A 12991-nucleotide genomic window follows, 5' to 3' on the forward strand; every position below is an offset into this window, starting at 1 on the left:
CCTGCATGACGCCCGAGTCCAACGCCCGCCCCCCTCCCGGGCGTACATGACATGATGCAAACTGCATCGTGTCGAGTACCCTGCAGTCAAAGCAGGCAGAAGTTGTTTACAGCCTGACATGTCTGCAGGTTATCGAGTTTTTTCATAGATCCGACCCACGGCTCATCATTCAACTTTCCGGCGTTTCCATGGAAATTGCCAGGTCGGACGAGAGTATCTTCGGCAACTGTGGGCCAGCGCCCTTCAGGCAAGAGGCACACCCAACCTCAATTTAGACGAGGGTTGGTATTTTTGTTGCGCTGATCCGACCTGCATAAAAGAATCTCTCAAAGGACTTGAACGCAGCCTTTGTCTACTTGAATCTTCGAGGTCAATTTTTTCGCCGACTTGGCCAACCTCGGACATGAGTGGCGTCTCTGTGCCATAGTTTGAAAGCTCATAATCGTTCGCCATGTACCAGGCGACTGGCTCATCGAACATCACGTGAGATGGAACAGTTCAAGAAAAGTCTTCGTGAGCAAGAGTGCTCTTTTTGACTCGGCCAGACCAACTTGCAGCGATTTATATTGACGCATAGCAGATAAATAAAATCTTGAATATCGAGAATCACTGTCAAAGCAGTATCAAAGTACTGTGTTCATGTGGGACAGTTCACCCGCCATAATTCAAATTGAAGTGTGTTATCGTAGTTTGTCGTGAAACATGCAAAGCCCCGTGACGTCATGCAATCTTTTGTTAGGCTCTTTCGACGGCCGAACAGCGTCACACGACAAGGGTATGTTACATACCAGAGAATTCAATGTCAATTGGCCTATTCATCGAAGACGCTACAATTCAAATGTTACAGAATGTATTGTAATGCAGAGTCGGCCATCAGCCAATCACAACTTGGCCATCACCAATCATGCGTTAACCCCCGTCAAAGCCTCCCTGTCCGCTAGTTCCCAGAGTCCCGTATATTTGCCCGTTTCCATAAACCTGTTCCCGATTGGTGCCGCAGACTCGGAGAATCAAAACCCGATTATAGTGCAGGGATCGATTTCTGGAGATCGCAGAGGTTCCAGCGAAGATTCAAGATAATTCGTGACATACTAGGTCTACCACGTGAACTAGTGTGTCAAGTGATCGGATGTCTTTGGTCGGGTATACTGAGACACGGCGGAGCACATTGACGAACTGACGGTGCGCTGGGGGTGGAACAAACTATGTCTTGTCACTTCACCTAAGGTATACCTCTCAATGACCCAAAGCCTTATTCTCAAGAATCTGTCTATAATGACAAACCCCTTCCACGGCCTAATGGCAATAGCAGACCCGCATCTCAATAGAACGCCAAAGAAAAGAGAAGAAAAAGATGTATCATGAAACGCACAGATCAAGCAAAACAAAATCATGTTCAAGTAGCCTAGCATCCTTGGTGGGCCCTCAGTCATGACCACCGTTAAACACCCAAACCCAGTAAGATCCCTGTTGCTTGGGCACTCACGCCTTCGGCGCGCGCCGTTTGGAACCAAAAAACAGAAGGACAGCAATATATACAACACCCACCACGCCAGCAACCACACTGACAGCGATGATCGCTCCCCGAGGTGCGCGCCCCAATTTGAGCCCCAGTCCGGCATTGATGATGCCTAGAACGATCATCGCCCGGCCAAACCATCGGTGGGTGTATGCGAAAATGCTCTTCTTTTGCGTCTTGCGGTAGTGCAGGTGTTGCACGAGACCCATCACTGGCTGGAAGACGGTGATACCCGCAACAACCACAAGACCGATGATAGGATGGGCTTCATTCATCAGCTCCAAATCTCCTGCCATGGCGATTCCGATGCCCATGCCAGCAATGGCAACCGCCAGTGTGAAAAGTTGAAGGATACCGTGGACGATGGCCGTTTTGGGAGAGGGAGCAAGGTGGAAGAAGAGCGCAAAGATGGGGAACATAATGACGAAGGCGACGGTCATCAAGACCGCGTGAGCGGTCTTGCGTTTCTGGGCGTCCGTGTTGGTGTTTTGCGGTGTAGCGACGACGACTGTTGAGCCCGTCGTGTTGGATGTCTCCAAGAACGGGTTGACCGACGAGCCTCCCGTAGCTTTGGTGAGATCGACCGATACTACACCGGCTTGATCGTGGAAGTTGATGGATGCTGAGACATCGTTGGAACCCAATGGTGATCCGTTCTTGACGGCCCAAATCCAGGAGCTCGATGTGCTCGTCAGATCGGCACTTCCGCCGCTCCAGTTGATGCAGCTATCACATCGTACGTTGGCAGTGACCACACCGTTTTGCACACCACTTCCTTCTAGCAACGTGACTTGCGCATCGCTATTGTGGAGCGGTTGCACTTGTCCTCTTCCCAGGCGTGGAGAGACTGTCACGTTGTTGTTTCCGTTGGGATAAACCACGAAGATATTCGAACCGGACATACCGGAGCCCTGACCCAGAGCAAACCATGACACCTGACGGGTGGACTTGAGTTGAAAGTAGATCGGCCCTGACCCAGACCGAGCTGTATCTTGAGGGATATTGATACTGTAGGTGATGCCATCCATGCCACTGGGGCGGAAGCTCTGAAGTTGGGCGAGACTGCTCGCGGCCCAGGTCATCCAGCAAAGACAGAGGAAAGCCACTTTCTGAGAGAGAGAATACATCGTGTGTACAACCATCAGTGACAAAGAGTCCGAGATTGAGATCAATAGTCGAAGATGTGTCGGGTAGGTTCACGTCCACAATGCAACGTGTTCGAGGTCTCGGTGTAGTCTTCGCAGATTGACTGCAGAGCGTCGAAGATCTTTTGGCTTGTGTCTCGTGGGTCAGTATCGAGACTATATGCCCTTTCACGCAACTTTACGGGGGCCACGTCATATCCAAGAATCTTTTCAAAACTGTCCGAAAAATAAATTAAAGTGAATAAAATGATAAAGAAAATGAAAATGAAATGAAAGGAGGAAAGGTCCTTTCTTTGCAGCCTAGAAGGGTCCGTTGGTCGCTGGCGTTTTCACGCGTCTCATGTCTGGGTTGACCCTTGGCAGCTCTATCGAGCCGTCGACTGACAACTCTCTTGCGACAGCCCCCATCCAGGTTGATCTTCATGATCCAGTTGCGGGGGGGGGGGGGGCGCTGATCTCGAAAGAGCAATGAGCGAGTTGCCCGATTCAGTCAGATTGGCGCACATATGGGCTGAGTCTGGACAACACGCGGCTGGTCATTCTGTGGATATGCATCCTTCAAGTTTTGGCGATCCATATCTGTCTTAGTTCTCATCGACGGGATCTGTTGAAGAAAGCTTTCAGTGCTGCGCCCCCGCTGCCAAGAACCCTGACCGTATACACTAACCCGAAGGCGGAAATATGGCCAAACCCAAAATCTGTTTAGCAAAACCTTGGCAAGGATTTCGACCCACGGGAGTTTAATTACGCTTGAACTCCTTCGTGACGAGTGAAAAAAATAGCGTGAGCTTGTCGGGGACTTGCTGACGATCCACCTGGAAGTCGGCGAGTCGGAGAATCCCACCCTGGTAAATTGGAAGAGGCTGATTGCACATTCACCTATTACGGTAAAAGAAGAGAATGGCCGATGGGGGGGAAGAGGGGTTTACGGTAGTCCACGGTTGTGCCGTCTCACTCTAGGCCTAGGAGGAACAGGAAGAGCCTGAGTGGCTGTGTTTCGAGGACCTGACTGGATCTGGAGCGCAACCTTGCTTCTCGTTCTCGTTCAAGCACGGCCGTTAGCCTAAAATAAGCCGAGCTTATCAATCAATTCTTTGGTACTTTACTGGCCTGATCCCTTCATAGCTCCAGGTTGGGTCCCCCCGAGCCTTGTTGAGCGAGCGGAGTGACGCGGGATCATACGGAGTGTACTCAGATGGTGTAACTGCTTGCATGGCTTTCATCGTACCAGTTCTGTCAGGAGGGGGTACCTGCCAGCCGCTGGGATCAATTGGTATGGCCGAGTATTCAGAGCAATTGCTCTGCGCCGAGGAGAGTCTGGTGGCTCAATCCCTAAGACCAACCGGATTGGATCTAGTTCATCACCACTATAGCTCAATAGCTTTCTCCAGGCTTGGGGTAGAATGTTATAAATACCCCAGACCCCGTACTTTCTCTGGTGCACCAAGCACATCAAGCTACTGAGGTTGATACCACAAGATCGTGTAGCAAAAAGCCATCACAAGTGACAGTCTCTCGTGTGAAATCCCGCAGCCATGATGAACCTTCTTAGCACTCTTGCCATTCTGGGCTCTTCTCTCCCAATGATCACCGCTCAGAGTGCCAGTGGAATGCAAACTTCTGCCAGTGCCACCTCGTCAAGCTCTTCTTCGGCCTCAACCTCAACCGTTCACCACGTGGACGTGGGTGAAGACGGGCTCACCTTCACTCCGGCTTCTCTGAAGGTTCCTGTGGGTGACAAGGTTGAATTCCACTTCTACCCCCGGGCTCACTTTGTTGCTCAATCGACCTTTGAGAGCCCTTGCTCGCCAATCAGCAAGGGTGGGTTCTTCTCCGGGGTGATTCCTACCTCGGACAAGTCGGTAAGTTGGTCCCAGTGGAACCCAGGATGCACTGAATTTGGAAAGGGGGGGGGGGGGGAACAAATTCGCTTACATAAATGCTGTATAGGACAAAGTCTTCACCGTGACGGTGAACAACACTGACCCCATCTGGTACTACTGTGGTGTGGCACAGCATTGCCAAGCGGGCATGGTGGGAGTGATCAACCCTCCGTAAGTAGTACTTTCCGGCCCATGATGATCACGAGACTCTTCGGAAATCCCAAAACGACAGGGATAAAAAAAAAAGCTGATATGACTTGGTTTTCCACTCTCCAGTTCCAGCGGCCAAGAAAACATCGAGGCATTCAAGAGCGCCGCTGCTAAAGTCCAGGATTCATCTGCTCCAGAAAACGTCTTCGGTGGTGTCATTGGTACAGCCAGTGACAGCTCCAGTTCCAACTCCAGCACGACGACGGGCAGCACTACTGCCATGGGCTCGGCCACAAGCACTGCCAGCTCTGGGACTTCTTCGCCCACCAAGACACCCAACGCGGGTGTGACAGTCCGCGCCGCCGGAGGTGTCGGTTCTCTGATGCTGGCAGGTGTGCTCTCTTGGCTGTTGATCTAATCAAGCTCACGAATGACGCGGCTATGAGAGCCCAATTTGATGTCTGTGGGGACACTGTCTCCTGTCAGGACGTGGTTCGAGCGGGAAGACTCGCTAGTGCGATGATGGATCGTTATACTTACTGGTCTCTCTCGCTTGTGATATAGACCTTTGCTAGTCGCATAGAACTCGTCGATGACTGTATATTATCTACGAATTCCAATTCCTACATACACCTATCAACTTTTGATTGCCAGTTTAAATCGCGACCGTCTTCCACAGATGCAATGGATAGGTCCGATCAGCTTGGCAAAGGGAGCCTGTAGGCTACAAAACTTAATATAGCTTCCAATTGACAGCATCGTACGGATTGATTTTCCGATAATGAGTTGGCCTATCGTACAGAACACGATGGAGGCGCAGGCAGTGGATCTCCCGATGGTGATTTTCATACCACAGCCTAGTAAGTACCTTTTGTTTTCTTGGCTTGCCTCGTAGATCACGCGACGAATTGGCCGTGCCTATTAGGATGTGTATATGTAAGAGACAAATGACATCATCCTCCGGAGCTCGAAAACAGCTCGCATCTCAAGCTGAGATAAACCGAGGAGAGAAATCACGTCTCAAAGATAACTCTGATTACTACCGCTGATTCATCTTGTAAGAAATGAGTGCATTGAATATTACATGAGTACATACCGCCTCCGTCGACTCCGTCGACTCCGTGGATGTCTCTCTCTTTCTCTCTCGCGCGTTCAGACTAGAGCACCCTCCAGGCGACCCGCGGAGGCGCAAGTGAGACAGCTCCCCAGTCCCCTATCTCACTAAGAGTTCTATTCCCATGAGGAGCAATTCTCTCGACCGCAGGAATTTGGAATTCCTCACAAGAGGATCAACCCTCGTGGAGGGGTCGGATCCACTCTCTACCCTCACCAACCCCGGAGAACAACCAAATTGGGGTGCATTTCTCCGATGGTCAGTCAGGCTGCGCCGTGCGCCTACAAAGTTTAAAAAACAGAAAAGAAAAATAAAGCACAACAAGGGTCCAGATCAATGTTAATAATCTTCACATGAGCAATAATCGAGTCTAGTATGCTTGTTATCTTTCTTTTTTTTTTGGTTTGGAGGACTTTGCAAGATACTAGCACTACCGCAGTAGTTTTGAATTGACGAATCGGCGACCTACCATGCCCTCCACCCCCTTTCTCTCCCTGCCCCATCCGGGGTCCAGTTTTTTCTTCCACGAGGTTGGCAGCTGCCTGATAACGTGAAGAAATGGACCCCGAAAGACGACGGGAAAGAGAAGACAAGGTCACAACCTTGAAGTCAAGTTGGCGAAAATGAGCAGAAGAACCTTTATCTAACCATCTGATAGCGTGTCAAGCAAGAAACAATCATCAGCACTTAAATCTCCCTGACGAGCTAGGAAATGGTCAAGAGGTTGTTTTTCTTCGCGCCTTGCTCCTACATACGACAGTCAAAGGCAAAACGGTGTAGTCAAGTGTAGTACAACCAGGCCCACTCACTGTGTGTCCTGCGTCGTAGTGTCAATTTAGCCGCAGCAAAAATCCGATGGGGCGTTCCTGAGACAGAGCCACCCCCGACCAGCGGGCCGGGTAGATTCACCTGTGACTAAGCGGGTTTCTGAATCAGTGACTGTAATTGAAGGAAGTCGCTATTTTTTATGATTCCGCTGGAGATGGAGAGGCTTAGCACCACATCAATTCCAACAAACCCTTCATCGATAGTCCCCGCGCAAGTGCCCGAGACACAATAAGGTGGATTTACCTGGAAAGGCTCGACATTGAACAGAAACACTGGTACGGCCGAAAGGTTTATAAAAAAAAAACACGGTTATTTTTTGGGGTTTTTTTTGAAAGTGGAGGATTTTCGGGGAAGTTTGTGAGAGATAGGGGACCGCTATTTCTTGTCATTACTCTGGGTTTTCTCCTTTGATAGGTAGTTCGGACAGGAAAGACTGGAAATAGTTGAATGATGACTTATCGAATGGTTGATTTTGCTATCGCTGAGGACCAGGGATGCGTGGAAGATCAAGTTCACGCTTTCAAACCCAAAGTCAACAACGGACCCTGACCTCAGACATGTATAAGAGAGCTGGGCTCCACTTGACCAAGGGCTCGGCCAGAGACAGTGGATTCTCCATCGCGGACCAGCGAGAATAGTTTCCTATGCCATTCCCGCCTTTTCCTTTTCTCACCGAAGATCTGGGAGCAGACTTGGAAAGACCGAATAATGCTCGTAAACTGTGTGTATGCGCCAGAGAAGGCATTTGCCTGCACAACGCCGTCAAGAAAGCCTGAGCTTGTATAATTGATCACATTTTATCAAACAAAAAGATCGTCAACCACCTGGGCATACTCCCAGAGCGCCATAAATTAAAAAGAAACAGCTAAAAAATGGCTTCGTTTATCTTGCACGTCCTTTGATGTCCAATCATCAATGCCCCACCACCCGAAGCAATTGAAATTAATGTATATCCATAAATGCCAAAATTGACCCACGTGCGCGTACCCCCACACTGGTCCGTCACATGGCTCCAGGCTATACCACGTCCGACTCAAATTTATACTGGCCCACAGACGCACTGAGAGTATCCCATGGCACCGAAGTCGGAGTGAGCCAGTGCTGTGGATGAAGATGCATTCCAAAATTAGGCGGCATGCTAGGCTCGCTCTCTGAAGAGGCCACTGTTGGTACGGGTGAATTCGATTGCGAATGGGATTGGGAATGTGGATGGGGATGTGGATGCGAGCGGGTCAGCATGAAGCTATCGGCCATGGACAGGGGGGTCATGTTTGGCGTTACGGAGGGAGACAGTGACTGAAGGTGTGGTTGTTGCGCGATATTTTGGGAGGCAAGCTGAGCTTGAGCGTGGAGTTGTGCTCGAAGTGTCGATTCGTGCCGTTTGGTTTGTTGATATTGTGTCGATGTCACCTCGCTAGCGATGCGTTAGTAAAATTTTTTCTCAGTGAAGCAACAAATTTGCAAGGATGCAAAGATAAAAGGGAAAACATACATGATCTGCCGCACGATTGGCATGGCTTTACTGCAAAAGGTGCTTCGCACCGACAAGGAGGCAAACATGTCCAGAGCCTTTCGCAGTATTTCCTTGGTCTCATCAAACTCCACTTGATTTTCCGGGTTCGTCAAACCAACAGCCAAGACAACAGAGGCATGAAATGCGTGGAAGCTGCCCAGACCACTGGTGTACCATCTGTACGGAGTGAAATGTGGGTCCTGCAAGAGCGACTGGAAGATAGACAGCGCAGCTTTTGCCGACGCCATGCATTTCCCACGGGCCTCGCATGTCTCGGTCGTAATTTCACCTTGCAAGAATTGGCACAGGGTCGGTCGAAATAACAGAAGGAGCACCTGGTGGATGTGGGCATGGAGGATTTTCGAGTTTGCGCGGTGTTGCACGGGGAGCGATTCCAGTGACGACTCGGTGCTGTATCTGGTCTCACACAGCTCACGGACGGCCAAGATTTCAGTTTCGAGCTGTGAGGTGGAGAAGCGAGACTGTGGATATGTGAAGATGTACTCGCAGACACGGTTGGAGATCTTGTATAGGCGACTTGAGATGAGTAAAAAGGTCATTTGCGTGGGACGCGTGAGGGCCGGGGAAGACCTGTCGGAACTGGTGTACATATTAGGCATGGTAAGAAGATCCACATCATCAACATCCGCCGGCATTTTGACATCGTGTGTAAGAAATGTCTGGTCCAGACTCCCAAAGGAAGTGTTTTGAATCGTGTACAGCATCTTGAGACCTGCCCACACTCGACGTCGTTCTTCTCGCTCGATGGGACCCAGGTTGAACCGTTCGGGATCAATGTGACAGCCCATTGACATGGCGACGTGTTTTGTGAAACCAAGGAGGGTCCAAAAGGAGAGGCCGCGGTGGAGTCGAGCATAGCCCACTAGAACCAGAGCTTGGAGGGAGCTGATTGAAGCTCTCGTCATGACTCCGTCTGCAGCCAGGCAGCGCAGTGCTGCGGACCGGTATCGTGCAGAGATGATCTTGATATTGCGACTGACTGTGCGCTCACGCCCCAGGTCGGCAAGTAGTGGATCGTCGTCCTTGAGGGCGCTGACTGCAATGGCGAGAATGGCAAAGAGAAGAGCCAGCCAAGCTGTGGAAACGCTGCTGGGGTCGTGACAGAATTGCTGATACTCGGCATCAAATGTCAGGTCGTGTAGAATGTGAAAGACCTAGAGCGATGTTAGATTTCATTCCCGTCTTTTTGCATCCACTTTGATCATCCACCAAGATTGTAGGAACCCATTTGTTGGGGTTCGAAAATGACAATGGTGTAGGAAAGAGAAGCAGGGGGGAAAAAAGAGACAGAGGTATTACCGGAGAAAAAACTTCAAAATAAACTTCCTTGAGGGAATCACAATGTCGCCCAGGGGGAAGCAATGCCAGAATCTCAGCTCGAGACACGTTTCCGTTTTGTGCAAACGGGATCTGGAGATCATCTTCATCAGCAGTCTCGGCATCAGACCCCCGCAAGCAGTCTGCCGCGGAGCTCTTCGCCACGACCGACTCCCACTGGGAGGCAAGCGGGACGTAACGAACGTGACCAGATTGCGAGGTTTGAAGAGTCCCAATGTTCCCCGATAGAGATCGACTCCACGCTTCTAGTGATATTCCCAGTTCCGACTCAGTGAAGCTGCCCGTCGCACTGGGAGCTTCTAAGGGTGACGCTCCTTCCGTGGGTGTTCCTGACTGTGAGTTGACTTGTCTCTGCAGTAGCGCCTCCAGGTTGCGAATGCGCGCCAGCAATTCCTTCTGCACGGTTGCGTCTGCTGGAGCTGTTTGCTCGGCAGAGAGACGGGGCTGGCCCAGATAGATGCAGTCTTCCGCACCAAGGCCACGACGTGTACACGTCTGGCAGGGTCGGCCGTCTCTCGAGCATCGGATCTTCCGGTTCCGACAAGCTTGACAGCTTATGGGAAGCCGCTTGCCCGTTGCCCGTGATGATGAAGTCATCGTGAAGCTGGGGTGTGAATATAGAGCGGAGGTGAGGTCAGATGATTGCATCCACCGCTGACGAGCTACTGACGCCGATGGTTCGATCTGCCGAATTGAACGCTGAAAGACAACAGAAACGTCGTTGCTTCACCTTTTTAAGGTGAATCGACTCGATCGCGATAGACGAAAGTAGACCGGTTGCTGCCGGGAAACTCCAGCCTTGACGTGCCCACTTCCGCGTGCTGCTCTGGGTCCGGGGTCGAGCTGGAAGATATAGCAAAGACAAAGCTAGGGCGGGTCACCCAGTTTCTGGGTGAGGGAAGAGAAAGTCGAATCTGAGAATAGACCTGAAAAGATAGAATTTACAGCGCGACGTTGAGAGGATGGCCAAGACCATGCGTCATGGTGAAATGTTCAGGGACAACTGCTTGTTCAAGAGCACAGACGAATTATAATTGTCTGTCAGAATAACATAATGAGATACTTGCTCTACCTATTCATTGGACAGAGATCAGCCACCCTTGTCTGAGTAATTGACATGATAGCCCTCAAATCGTCCTCGAAGCCAAGAAGAGGGCAACAAGCGAACTGGCTTAGCGCCAGAAAGCCGGAAGAAAGAGAAAAAGAAAAAGAAAAAAAGAGAAAAGGAAAGAAAGAAGGAAAAAGGAAAAATTCGCCCGCCTGAACAATTCGCCTTTCAGCGATCTGGACTGATTCGACGGGTTTAGCAGTCCCAAGAGGCTAGTCCCTTAGTCTTGACATGCTGCGGGCCATCCACGCGACTGAATAAGAATGGAGTCAGTAGTACTTCACAAGGGTGGGAATATACCACAGAGAAAACAGACATAGAGTCCAATAAGGGTCTGTCTCGGCAGAGCCGGGTGTACTCAGCGCAGGGTCGTCATGTACCTATGTACCGAGTCAGCCACTGGCAGCCTAGCAGGTCAGAGAATAAGTTTGTTCTGGTACCTTTGTGAATCATGGACCGAGCCCGGAGAGGAACGCGAGTCTGTCCATGTGAGTGTAGCACGGAGCGCCCGACGCCAAGTGGAGCCTGGAAAATCTTCTAGAAGGTCAATCTCGACGAGGAAGGAGGACCCGCTACCTTCCGATCTCGAATCAAGGCGCATCTTGTTGAAATTTCTTCGTCTTGACGCAGACTAGTAGATGGGTCAAAGACCCTCGTGGCTTTTGACTAGTAAGATCTTCACGACACCGAATCTTCACCGAATCCCTGTCACTCGAGCCCAGAGGCAAGGATAGAGCACCTTTTCTGGGAGGCCGCGGACCATTCACAAAGCACGATTGCCCGAAGAATTGCCATAGACTCGGCACCATGCAGGATGAAATACGTGTTCTTGACTCAAAATATACGGCGAAGTCGGATTGCTGGAATTCCGGCGCTGTGGTTCAAATATGTAAGTGCATACCGATTCAATGCACGTTCAGAGGGTCTCATTTGCCAACCGTGCTCACAATCCTTGCAACCCGCTTTGATCGCATGCAAGCCCATTCCTGAAATTAATGCTGCTCTCGGCTCATAGGGAAACTCGTCGGAAACCCGTAGGAAAAGAAGCCATGGGTAAGCTTTCTGGAAGATGATGGGCTCCTCGTAGCCACAGATCAGCGTCTTGTACATAAACGCCATCGACTCGAGACACGCGACGCTACAGCTTTCCTAGAGTTGGCAGTCCGGACTTGAAGAACGGGAGGCAGGCTTGAAGACAGATTCGAGGGGAACACTCTCGAATCGCGTAGTGCACAGTTTACAAGCAAGACGAGCTTTTCATGCTCGTCCAGCTGAACCCTGACTGCATAGAAGTACTCAAAATATGGATTGGTAGCGAGGATTCGCTGCCCAATGCAACGTTGAAGATTTACATGGCACGGGTTTTGCCACAAGTGTGGCCAAAGCGTGGAATCAGCCACAACCACGAGCGACACTGTCGAATCGACGACTTGAATAATGTATCTCAGCTGGCCTGAAATCGGCTAAGCCGAGAACAGATGATATTTTGATTCAATGTGCGCCACCACAATCTCTGTCCTTTGTACGAGATGATAGAAAGCTTTGCATTTTTCCCCCTCTCTTGGGGAGCGCGCAGTCGCATCCTTGGCGATTGACTGCATATGCGACTTGGCCTGTGGAACTCGGCAAATTCCGCATGCAAAAATGTCTGGTCATTTTTACAGTGCCCTCGGCCACGCGGCAAAGTCCCACCTTCAATTTCAAGTTGGATGAAACATGTCGCGTAACATTAGAGATCCACCTACCGTGGTAAGTAGGTACTGAGAATGGAGGACCCGTTGGAATGGATAAAGGGTTCCATCACTGCCGACTGCCTAGTAGCGAGAGGCCGGCCTGCTCAAACTCGCCACACAGAAGACTCGCGATCGACGTTTACAGAATTGAGAAATTGCGTCGAGCTAAGTCTCGGAGCATTCGGGATGATTTCTTCACCCAAAATGAGAGGGATGTTGCGAGCAGTCAATTTAACAACCTCTGCGGGCAAGGACTCGAACCAACGGGATGAAGTCAGTGCACAAACGTAGAGGGCAACAAACTTCCGTGTTGGGGCGGAAGTAGCCATGGTAGTGAGTGGTTCCAGTCCCACAAACTTAAATGCACAGATGACTTGCTAACGCTGATCGTCAGCCTTTGATACTTGTGAAACGCAAAGATGTGTCTTGAATAAATATACAGGTCAAGAACACCGAACAGGGACAGCGTCTGGTGCAGTAAGTGATCACCTCTCTCCTTTAAAACGGGATTCCACCTCCAACCACCCATGAAGTCGTATGACTGGAGGGAAATAGCGAGGACTGTGCACGGAGCCGCCAATCTCTTATTGTCTGAATTTAGGGCCTCCGTCGACTTGGCAAGGTCAGAGCATCAAAAAT

At 50.5% G+C, this 12991-nt stretch overlaps 4 protein-coding genes across 4 annotated transcripts; 1 reads left to right on the forward strand and 3 right to left on the reverse strand.

Moving 5' to 3' along the window:
* Positions 1-243: 243 nt before the first annotated feature.
* Positions 244-480, reverse strand: POX_f08226 (uncharacterized protein; the record flags this gene model as incomplete). The annotated part of the gene is made up of 1 exon (XM_050117006.1): positions 244-480. The coding sequence occupies one exon, from the start codon at positions 478-480 to the stop codon at positions 244-246; it is 237 nt and encodes a 78-aa protein (XP_049967145.1).
* A 1002-nt stretch (positions 481-1482) lies between these two features.
* On the reverse strand, positions 1483-2646 carry POX_f08227 (uncharacterized protein; the record flags this gene model as incomplete). Its single annotated transcript, XM_050117007.1, has 1 exon — positions 1483-2646. The coding sequence occupies one exon, from the start codon at positions 2644-2646 to the stop codon at positions 1483-1485; it is 1164 nt and encodes a 387-aa protein (XP_049967146.1).
* A 1553-nt stretch (positions 2647-4199) lies between these two features.
* Positions 4200-5115, forward strand: POX_f08228 (uncharacterized protein; the record flags this gene model as incomplete). The annotated part of the gene is made up of 3 exons (XM_050117008.1): positions 4200-4526; positions 4615-4718; positions 4824-5115. The coding sequence occupies 3 exons, from the start codon at positions 4200-4202 to the stop codon at positions 5113-5115; spliced, it is 723 nt and encodes a 240-aa protein (XP_049967147.1).
* Positions 5116-7656: 2541 nt separating this feature from the next.
* POX_f08229 (uncharacterized protein) lies at positions 7657-10108 on the reverse strand (the record flags this gene model as incomplete). Its single annotated transcript, XM_050117009.1, has 3 exons — positions 7657-8053; positions 8132-9327; positions 9473-10108. The coding sequence occupies 3 exons, from the start codon at positions 10106-10108 to the stop codon at positions 7657-7659; spliced, it is 2229 nt and encodes a 742-aa protein (XP_049967148.1).
* Between the last annotated feature and the right edge of the window lie 2883 nt (positions 10109-12991).

This window comes from Penicillium oxalicum, chromosome VI (genome assembly GCF_001723175.1).
Source record: "Penicillium oxalicum strain HP7-1 chromosome VI, whole genome shotgun sequence".
Taxonomy (NCBI): domain Eukaryota; kingdom Fungi; phylum Ascomycota; class Eurotiomycetes; order Eurotiales; family Aspergillaceae; genus Penicillium; species Penicillium oxalicum.